The sequence below is a fragment of the Porites lutea genome, chromosome 3 (genome assembly GCF_958299795.1).
Source record: "Porites lutea chromosome 3, jaPorLute2.1, whole genome shotgun sequence".
In the NCBI taxonomy this organism is placed as follows: domain Eukaryota; kingdom Metazoa; phylum Cnidaria; class Anthozoa; order Scleractinia; family Poritidae; genus Porites; species Porites lutea.
Window position 1 is genome coordinate 32,194,528 of NC_133203.1, and position 11,833 is coordinate 32,206,360.

Below are 11,833 nucleotides of genomic sequence, written 5' to 3' on the forward strand. Positions count from 1 at the left end.
TTGTCTTGGAATCGCTGGAGGAAAGCCTTCGAGATGTTACATCCATCACGAGAATTGACGTCCAATTAACTACGCTGGAAGTAGCTTTTTAGAAGCGATTCCCAATACAAACTGGACTGTTGTCATCAAACCCGTAGAAATCAAGACCTTGGTCACACTTACACCGAACAGTGTGAAGGCGAAGTAACTATCCATCTGAACGCGGTTGATAAAGAAATCCAACGACGTCACACTAAAGAGACCCTTGGGTCTCTCATCAGTGTGAACGCGAGTTCGGTTGATCCATTGGCGGAATCGGTTGCAGTTGACCGTTACCATGGCAGCCCAGAACATAGGAGACATGAAAAAGAAGAACACGAGGCTTGAAAAGAACATTTCACAGGCAGTGATCAGGCGATCGGGGATGTGGAGCTTGGGCGCTGATAACGGCTCCGACCACGAGCAGTTGTAAAACACAAGTCTGACCACATCACCCTCTCCAGATGCCAGAATCTGCCACAAATGGAGATTTACCAGCCATATGAAAAGAAAACTGATAAAATTGACCAGAAGCCACCATTTGATATCCTCGACCTCACGGTACATGAAATCGCACAGTCCCTGATATTCATTCAGAGCCTCGGGCAGGCCCTTTGACCAACCTCTAAACAATTTCTTGAAATTTAGTATTCTAAGGTTTATAGTCGAGCACGCGGCACTAAAAGTCAAATTCGTTGCCACGCTTGCCATTCCACAGAAAATATACCCAAGGAAGTAAACAATACAGATGTGAAGCCATGGCACTGGTCTACTGGATTGCGAGACATACAGGTAAATCAGCAAAACAAGATATGGTAACGTCAGAATTCCAAAAATGCTTGTCACGATCACACATGATCGGCCAAAGTTAGTTCGTTCAAAAGCCAAGTAAATGTTCCTGAGAAGTCGCCCACGATGTCTGTATCCGTAGAGGGCTCCGAAATTATGGGATAGAGCAAGTCCCGAGAAAAGTAGGACTGTCGGCAGACCTGTCGGCGAGGACATGGTCGGGTTTTTCGCCACACAAACTGACAACGACAACGGAGGTAACCAGACAACTACAGCTGCGAACACAAGATACAAGCGGCCGATCCTCGTTGATCTCTCACTTGTGGCAAGACCTAGCAATTTCAGCATCCTGAAGGCAAATTCTGTTCTTTTTTCTACAAGTTCCACAGCCAAAGTTCCGCTTTCAGTTTCGCAAATCGAGTCAGTTTCATCGATATCATTTGAATCCGCGTTGCGATTGATGGAACCATGAATGAATTGCGACATTTCCATCACAGGCAATGGCTGGGTTGTTCTGTCAGAAATGCCGGTCATTTGGTGAAGTTATCCGTTGAATTTCTTCTCTGTTGAAGAACCAATTTGGTCAGCTATAATCATCATTTAAAATCACTCAGACAAATAAAGTGTGATGTGGAAAACTTAAAACCCTGGGGAAATCCTGTTTGGTATAGGAAACCAAGTTTTTGCAAGCGAAGAATATGGATGCAAGTGAAGGCAAAAAATTTGCGTGAATTGAAGCGATACGTTTCTCAGAATATTTGAAGCAATTCCTGGAACTGTACGGTAAATAACGTCAGCGTTTTGGCTAAATTTGTATTCAGCCAGGCTTTTTTGTAATTGTGTAATTGACAAATTGCTTTAGTTATTAAGAGTTTTTCTAGAGAGTGTGACAAGGTTTGTTTTCCTTTGGTAGAAAAACGTTTTATACACGGCAGAAGCAAAGATTGAAAATGATTTGATACCCTAGCGAGGCTTTATGAACCAGTTAATATTGAACTCGATTGGAAATTCACTCTTTCACTCACTCCAACGGTCGCGTGCTCTTAACTTTATCGTGGACAGGTTTCAGACAAATAATACCCTGATTTATTCTCACGGACTTTCATACAATGTAGCTTGATATAAACACTTATTTTGGTTGAATGTTCAGTTTTTATCGATCGCCTTCGTGTTATGTAGCGTTACTTGACACGGTTAATGTCAAATATCAACAATCGAAATAAACTGCAGCTGATGCAAATTATTTGAAATGTCATGCTTTACTCGCAGCACTTCACTTTCCCGGTCATGTTGAAACGCAGACCATGCAGACTGCAGACTGCAGACTGCTATGGCGTTATATCCCCGCCAAAATTCAACCTTTTGTTTGCAACATTGTTGCTTTGAATTAATGCTCGTTTTTACAATCCAATATTCAACGTCTATAATTCAACATTACGCATTCACGAATCAACATCCATATTTCAAATTCAGTGTGCTTCGTTTACATGCGACATTCGTCTGTGTGTGTGCGATATGCTTGCATCGCAATCCAACATTCTTGTTTTCCGTATTCACACACCAACATCCATATTTTAAATTCACCTTCCGTTCGTTTAAGTGCGACATTCATGCCTTTCATTGCTATGTTGATGTTCGGTGTGTGTGTTGCGGTGCAGAGTGCGATATGCTTGCAGCACAATGCAATATTCTTGTTGGACATTGAACTTCACGCTTGAGTGAGCTGACCTTCAGATGGTACGCCGCTGTACAAAACATGTGGGCTCAAAATAGTTGCACGTGCTTTTTCAGTCTATTCCAGGCGAGGCAGTGATGGCGGATAATGTGAACTCTGCGAACACGTCTGCAAAGGCCACACTTCGTCGCGTTGCAGAGCAGTTGTTAACGCTGGCAAATAGAGGTGGGTTGTATTTTTGTTTTTTTTAGCACGGTTCATTTTGTAGGGACTTTGAGCTTTTGTGTTAGGGTTCACTTTATACGCCAGGTCTAAGTTCGTCGTGAAGCCGGACATCGGCTTTTCACCTTTTATATTTTTAATAAGACTAAACATAACCTTGATTGTACACTCCACATTATATTTCTTTTTAATCACATGCAACAAGACTTTCACATACAATTTATTATATAATGAACTTACAAGAACCTGACTTTAGTTATATGAATTTGAAAATGATGAGTGAGTCATCTAAACGTCATTCTAAACTATTATCGCTATTTTTTATTCTTAATTGTTTATCTAAAACATCCGTTATTAGACTTTATTTGTAGAGCGAGTAAACTATATCCGTGGCCAGGAAGTATCCACTTCAAAACAAAGGAAAATAAAAATTGAAACAAAACCAAATTTGAACCATGTCATGTAATCTTATTAATAACTGATAAACTGATATTTAATAAGCATTCATGCACATACTGGAAATAAAAACAAAAGTATAAAGTGGTTTTAAAATAGTCTACCTGAAATCGACAGGCCGTAATTTGCCATTCTTCTTTCAATCGTTCGTGGCGATACCCTAAACAACTTGGCAATAACGGGGACCTGGAAGCCCTGGTCGATAAGAAAAGACAACTGTTCCTCTCTGATTTCGAACGATGGACGTCCACGACCTCCAGAAAATATTTTGGGGGCAAACTCAATGGCACAAGCAGCCGACTGTACATCCATAACACGCAGATAACTGCTGGTCTCCCCCAAAAGTTGAACAATTCCATCTGTTGGTGCACAATTACTATCAAGGTTCACTAGTGTACGAGTTAGATAGTCTAGCCTTAGCGATATTCCATCAATTTCGAACGAGGTAATAGCTGGATTGTCTAGACTTTCAATCGTCTGCTGGATGATGTCGTACGCTCTTCTGAACGCCGCCATCTTGACATGCAAACCCCGACCACTCTTGAGCCCACATGTTTTGTACAGCGGCGTACCATCTGAAGGTCAGCTCACTCAAGCGTGAAGTTCAATGTCCAACAGGAATATTGCATTGTGCTGCAAGCATATCGCACTCTGCACCGCAACACACACACCGAACATCAACATAGCAATGAAAGGCATGAATATCGCACTTAAACGAACGGAAGGTGAATTTAAAATATGGATGTTGGTGTGTGAATACGGAAAACAAGAATGTTGGATTGCGATGCAAGCATATCGCACACACACAAACGAATGTCGCATGTAAACGAAGCACACTGAATTTGAAATATGGATGTTGATTCGTGAATGCGCAATGTTGAATTATAGACGTTGAATATTGGATTGTAAAAACGAGCATTAATTCAAAGCAACAATGTTGCAAACAAAAGGTTGAATTTTGGCGGGGATATAACGCCATAGACTGCGGACCAGGGCGGATAAATAGGGAACTTAAGAGCCACGTCTACGACTTTGTCGACGACGACCGGAAGTGAGATACCGTGCACTGCGCAAGCGCGATTAGCAAATTTCGTCGTCGTGGTGTCGTCGACGACGCCAATCACGTCGTCCTGCAATCCACAAGCTTTGGCAGGTATAACTCCTTGTTTTTAAGCGATTTTTCAAGGGCTTTGTATTTTTTATCCTCGTAAATCCAGGTATCCTTTCTTTTTTCTCCTAACAAGCGATGTTGATTGAAAATTCGACTGATGAATTGTGTTTACTTCCAAGACAACACTGAGCTGTGGAGGCCGAGCGAGCGAACTCGTAAGTGATAAATTTAGTTGTACGTATTTAAGAAAGGCAAATCATATATCTTTAATATAGAGGAAATGAACTTTATATGGAAAACAGCTGTCGCATCGGAATGTCTCTTTTTCCAAAACTAACCTCTGACAGACACTCGGACTCGGTTATCTCATTCAGGTTGAAAGTTGAATAATCTTCGTACGGAAAGCAGAGATTTTTCCATTCGAAAAGGTCAGACATTACTAAAAATTCTTCATCGTCAATGAAAGTAGACGTACGGCTTATAAAATAAGATCTTGCATCGTTTTAAAAGACGCCTCTGCGAAAAAACTTTGTTGCGAACGAACATCACAGTTCTACTACTTCTACTTGTTTGTTTACATTCAGTGTCGTCGTCGTCGACCTACCGATCGACTGCATCTTAAGTTTCCTTTTTCCCGCCGAAACTGACGTTCTTGTTCCAGTCCTTTCCCGGTCAACAGACGTCGTCGTCGTGAACTTCGTCGTGGTTCTTAAGTTCCCTAATGTTGGGCGGTGAAACGAGCGCTCCGCTCTTCATTTAATGTGTGATACGGAGTAGGACTGGCACGAGCGCTCTTTCCGCGCTTCCGGTGCGCTTCAAGACCGACGAAATTTTCCTTTTTGCAAACCGGAAATCCTATTTTCTTTCTGTAATTTCAGGGTACAGTGTTAAATAGATAAATTCGTTTCATGACAATATCAATAAACAGTTTCATATGTTTGTGTCTGTACGTTATATAAGTCAAACTTGTTGGTCGTATAATGCCAAAATTTGAGTTTAATTTGAAAGTGTTGAATACCTCCTCCTTCCACTAAATATCACCTAATCGTCTTTCGCCGTTTCGTTTGCAAAAGCTTAACACTTCTTAACCTCAATTTTTACATATGTTAAAGGAGGATAAATTTTATATAACATAACAAAAAATTATATTGATCTATATTGATATAGTGGCGTTGTACTTCTTCAAACTTTGCTTCTTGGGTGCAACGCGCCATGGCGATTCGCGCAATGCGTTGCAAATCCAGCAACCCCATGTAAACACAATTTATTGAGGTTAGTTGTAAGGTTTTTTCTCCGTTTTTCTCTCTAAAACAAACAAGGTAAACAGAAAAAACTGAGGGAAAACTAATTTTGAAGTTTCGAAGAAACAGAAAGACGTCTGAGATGTTTTTTTTCAAATTAAAAAGAAGGATGATTGTGATTGAAATTAGCATAATTTCAACTTGCACGAGCTGCACGCATTTATAAAATACACGTCATCTAGTTATGAAACACGATCTTCTGTCTTTTAGTTTTGCCATGGATGACATGGATGAGATTTGCCTTGGTGTTTTAGCCAGTACTTAGTTGTTTTTGTTTTGGAATAACATCGACATTGGCGGGTAGCAGAACGAAAATATAATTCAGTGGTAGAGTCATGGAAGTAATAAAAGAAACCCTTTGAAAGAGATGTTTGTCTACTCCAATTAAACCTCCCGCAAAAAAATAGCAACATTTGCCTCTCGGAGACAGCGTACCAGCACAAAGGAACGAGGAAGAAGTGCAAGAAAACAATTCAAGCCGCCATAATTCAGTGACAGCGGAAGTGTCTAATGTACAAACCACATCATATCGCAAGCTCTGACCGAAGTAGAAAACAAGCAACATTTCTAAGCAGAGTCCCAGTCCACTGCATCACACCTTTTTGCTCGGACGCGCTCGTTTCACCGCCCAACCTTTATCCGCCCTGCTGCGGACTGTGCAGACCGTGCAGACTGTGCAGACTGAGTGTTATTTTTTTTTACTTGTACCTTAATTTTCTAGTAAAATTTTTACTATAGTGTCCTGCTTCCTCTCATTATGACACTGTGCATCACCATGATATGTAAACTTATGTGTACCTGCAAGGGTCATGGGTAGGAAATGAGAAAATCACGGGCTCATGTTTACCGGCAGAGGTAAAAGCAGTTCGCGTGCTTTTATCTGCACCGCTTTCACGCAGGAGCGAGCACTATATATGGAGGAAGGTAAGCTGTTTCTTTCTGTAACTGTATTATATTGCCACGATTATTTAAATTTTTTTAGTAGAAGAAGCTTTTTCAGGCTAAGTGACTCTTTTCGGCTTCCTACAACGGCTACGAGAGAGACATTTCCTCAATTTCCTTGATTGTTGATGATCGTCTTTGGTTTCACTCTGTAATTCAAACCGGTGACTTGCCGTCATTTCTTCAAATATTACAGATACCGATGTCATCGTTGTTAGCTCGGAAGATTCGGGTAAGGCTTTTGTTTATGTATTTTTTTTTATTCGATTCTCAAGAGTGTCCTTCTTGGCGGGTTTTCGCTCGGGGATCGACAATTGTATTTGCTCCATGCATTCACGCCAATAAGTGGTAGTGGCTTGAAACCGACAATCTTGTTCGAGTATCATGGTTCTTGATATGCAGCTCCAAAACTAAATAGTTCATGAGTAACAAATGTATTATTTGTACAACTCGAAGATGTGGAGGGGGTTTTAATGCGCATTGAACTAGATCCCCCGTCGTGTATTTTAGGTATATATTTTGTCTTAATTTTCATTGAATATTATCTGTGAGAAGTTTCAAGTCGCTGCCCTTCTTCTCTTAATTCTGACCCTTACGGAACCGCCAAACAAGTGGAAATCAGAATATTTATTTTTAGGTACTATAGATATACCGTTGATTTATTTACACATTTTAAAGCAAGGCCCATCTCTCAAACGTCTCGGTTTGATATCCCGAGCTAACAATGATGACATCGGGATCTGTAAGATTTGAAGAAATGACGGCAAGTCACCGGTTTGAATTACAGAGTGAAACCAAAGACGATATCATGGTGATGCACAGGGCACATCATGAGAGGAAGCAGGAAACTAGAGTAAAAATTTTACTAGAAAATTAAGGTACAAGTACAAAAAAATAACACTCAGTCTGCACAGTCTGCACAGTCTTCAGTCTGCATGGTCTGCGTTTCTGACCGTCCCTTTTCACTGGAAACTACTAGTTACATACACATTTACATCCAAAAATCTTAAATGAAGCTGGCTTCGGGCACAGGCAACCCAGGCTGGTCACGTACGCGACCAATTAGTCTGCAGCAAAACCAAGTAATTATCGAACGCTAGCTTACCCTTTTTGAAATTTCTGTGATGACTTAACAAGTTGCTGCTTTAAATGCCTGCGTGTAGCGATCAAGTCATGGCAAAATGACGTCAAAATGACTTCAAATGCAGGTTATTGAACCGTTGGCCGAGAAAACCTGGGAACGAGGTAGAGTTGTTTTGGTAGTAAGAACAAAATGGCGGAACTTTCGCGGAACATTCTATTCGTTTCACGGTATATGAAAAATGAGTGCTCTGATATGGCTTAGGGTCTATAATCACGATTTCTGTTTGTAACTTGTTCAACTCTACAAGGTTTATTTTGAGTATTTCGGATACGCTTCTCACTTTCTGTTTCACGCGCGTGTCATGACATCCAAATCAGCTGTGAAGAAAATCGTTCAGACGGCGAATGAAGGAGTGACCCAGAATTAAAACACGGGTTGGTGGCATTAAGAAAAAAGAAAAGAGAACATATTCAAAGGAAGTACTTGCCTGAAAAGATTTTGCTCGTGATCTGGCCGAGTTGATGACGAGGAAGAAAAGGAAGAATTCCTGGAGTAAATACCTCAATATACTTACTTAACCATGACACCGCCCTATAACCTCATTGGCTAGATTTATCGAGTTATATGTGAGTACCGTGCCTTGACATAAATTACCTTACGTCTGCCATAATATCTGGTGTTTTGACAGGCGAAGATCACTTGCCCAGTATCAGTAAACATAACGTTCTTGAAGAATAGATGCAAATTCCCACCTTTAAAGCCGTACATTTAAGTCGGCTTTCGGCTAACTTGAAGTTGTGCTATGTTTGTCACGGTCCTGAATAGCACAGCCGGGATCTAAAAACATCAGATTCCAACATGATTTATTTTCGTTGTTTTAACAACTCTTTGACGAGGACAGGGTTAACGATCACTCACCAACATACTTGCTGACCTTTCAATTTGCAGGGGCACCCAAAGTCAATTCTCGGAAAATGTCTGTTCGGCCGGAAGACGATTTGAGATCTACAATTTTCGGAGCATTTGTTGTAAAGTTTCCTGCTTGCCTGCCTCTCCTAGGATTTTCGAACATGTAAAAAATGGAATAATTGCCCATTTTTAACGGATTTTTACCCTTAGGATGCTTCTTAATATCATATTTTGATGATAGGAAATTTTAGTGTATTTTCGTTGTGCGATCTTAAAAACTAACCCGTTTTCTCACCACCTGTCTAAGTGCAGCTTCATTCAAAATTTGGACTTTTAGCGGTTTTTTGTACATCTAGCTCTCTGAAACGACTCGAACGAATTTTTTTAAAATCTCTTCACATAATCTTCGTAATGTATATAATAATGTCTGAAACTTTCATTGCATGACATTGATTCACTGCAACACCTTGAAATTTTAAGACAAACCTATCCTACGAACCGGTCAAAAAACCGCGCTACAACAATCACTGTTTTGACGTTATGCTAATTTTTCCAAATTAATGCGGACAATACATATATCCATGACCAGTACATTTCTGTGTGAGTATTGTCAATGTTTTACATTCAAAAGATGCGATAAATTCAAGCTAAAATGTACTAGTCATGAAGGTATGTATAGTGCGCATTATTTTGGAAAGTTAGCATAACGTCAAAACAGTGAATGTTGTAACGTAGACTTTTGACAGGTTCGTAGGATAGGTTTGTCTTGAAATTTTAAGATGTTGCAGTAAATCAATCTCATTGAAAGTTTCAGACCTTATTATATAAATTATAAAGATTATGTGAAGAGATTTTTAAAAAAATTGTTCGAGTCGTTTCAGAGATATATAAAAAAGCGCAAAAAGTCCAAATTTTCAATGAAGTTGCACTTATAGAGGGGGTGAGAAAACGGGTTAGGTTTTAAGATCGCAAGAACGGAAAAACAGCAAGATTTCCTAGCATCAAAACATGACATTAAGCATCATTCTGACGCTACTTAAGAATAATTTGAGTCATTTATAACGTTTTTATTAAAAAGTCTATCACGGCTATGGAAAATTTAAGGTTTGAAATATATTTTCGTTTTAGTCGAATTCAAACGTACAGAATTTTTTTACTTCTTACGGAGACTGTTTGCTAAACACCAAACTTTAAGTTCCTAGCGTAGCATTTTGAGTAGCTGGTCTAGATCACACAAAATTCGGCTTTTATCAATGTCAAAGTTTTTTGCTTATTGTTGTCAGAGTAACATAGATTTTTCTTAAAATCATGCACATTTTCACAAATTTCAATCCATAGCCAATTACTGGTGAAAATTTTAGAGCGATCGAACGAGGAAAAAACACTTTTAAGGTGATTGAAAAATATCGGTATGGCCTCTGAAAAACTGTATCGAAACACCTTTAAGGGAGTTGAAATTACTGGAGTTATTTTGAAATAGTTGTGTCAAGTCTATTTGCGAGAGTTGACTTCACGTCATTCATTGATAGTGGAGGATTATTGGCGTTTGCAACAATAGGGTTATTGTCCATTAAACAGATACCAGAAATCGTTCCGTTTCCGTTCAAAGGTCAAGCAGCAGTCGTCAATCTATAAAATTCATTGAATTTCACAAAACTAGAAAAATAAACTAAAGATGACGCTGGCATTACAATGGTTATTAGGTGTTTTTCCACAACATTTGTGGGAGCACTCACTGAGCAATCTTTGCATAAACAGACTGTTTACCGCTTAGCCCGCGTGGCAGGCGTTTGAAAGGGAAGGGAAAGGGAGTTTGCGAGGGGAAAGGGAGTTTGCGAGAGAAACGCGAGGGGCGCGCGTTTCTCTCGCGCCTAAAACTCCCTTTCCCAAAACTCCCTTTTAAAACGCCTGCCACGCAGGCTATTTACCGCTAGACTACGAGTAGTCCCCCATTTTTCCTCAGGGATAGTAGAGCGAGCGAAACGCGAGCCCGCGTGAAAATCAACCCACGCGAGAAAAGGCGACACGCAGAGGGGAGAGGAAGTTGTAAGAGTTGGTCTTGCTTGTATGAGTGCGGGTCGTACAGCTGTTTTCTTCTTTTGCCGACATCAAGAAAATTGTTTAGAAAGTTAGTACATCATTCCTCCGATCCTTTAATGTTCATTCATTTCATTTGCAATGTAATCCATGCTTTTGATCTTTATACACAACCGTGTGGAAGGAAGTTCGCTGAATGCGTGAATTTCATCAATACCCTATAAACCGTGGCTTAAGTTTCTATTTTTATATATAAGCTTCATATGACTGGATATAAGCTCACACACTTTTTTGGTTTATTTTAAAAGTTAAATTGTATAATGGCAGGCCGAGAACTGCTCTTGATCGGAGGTGAAGCAACAAACGGTTGATCAACTTGTCAAAGAAGAGGTGGGTTTCCCGAGCCCAAAAGTGGAAGTCACATTTTACAGCGCGCTACCCCATGGCTCTACATGAAGTAGAAGTCATAACCCTATCGATTAATCACAAAATAGAATAGAGTATTTTCTACTTGATCTGCAATAAGAAAGAAAAACGATCAGGGCTTTGAGCCACTTTTGGAGTGTTACTGTGTACTTGATAGTGACAGAACATATAGCCGCCGAAACACGAGCTTTCTGTTTTATAGGAGGCCGTGCAAAACATTACAATAACTGCTTTAAGCAAAACAAACTAAGTCAGAAATTGGAAAGTTAAGAATGGGTTAAATTGAAGATGGTGATGGCATATTTAATTGCCCAGCCTTCTAACAGCTAATACAAATTCAGTGCGAATTTGAATATAGCACAAGGATATTTAACAGTCATTTGCTAAGTTATTTCTTCGCTCTTCTTGGCTTGCCAACTGAAGCAATGTCAAGTCTTAAATTGTAAATAAATTTGTCATTGCTTCATTTTTGAGCGATTGTGATAGCTATGTTGTAGATTCATTGCAATAACTGGACGACCGCGAATGTAGAATATGTTATTGAACAGTTTATTTTTATTGTTTTATGAAGAGAAAGACAGTATTTCAGTCATGAAATAGCATAATATTTGTGCTTTTGTCAAATATGCTGATTTGTGTATTAGTATCAAGCTCTCAACGTTTATTGTTGTTTCTAAACCTATCTTTCAGGAAGAGTTTTACTTTAAAGTCAGCTGCTCCTGTCATGGGAAACAAACGCGATCGAGGAGAGTTAATTTAACTCCAGATTAGGTGTAAAACTGATGGAGTTAAAATTAAATACTCTTCAACCGATGGAGTTAAAATTACTCTGCTCCTGAGGGAGTAAAAATTACTCTCCTTCT

The 11,833-nt window shown here is 39.6% G+C and overlaps 1 protein-coding gene across 1 annotated transcript; it reads right to left on the minus strand.

Moving 5' to 3' along the window:
• Nucleotides 1–8,124, minus strand: LOC140929631 (uncharacterized). Its single transcript, XM_073379376.1, has 2 exons — nt 8,086–8,124; nt 1–1,370 (listed from the first exon to the last, which is right to left on the minus strand). The coding sequence occupies exon 2, from the start codon at nt 1,339–1,341 to the stop codon at nt 70–72; it is 1,272 nt and encodes a 423-aa protein (XP_073235477.1). The 5' UTR covers nt 1,342–1,370; nt 8,086–8,124; the 3' UTR covers nt 1–69.
• Nucleotides 8,125–11,833: the final 3,709 nt, after the last annotated feature.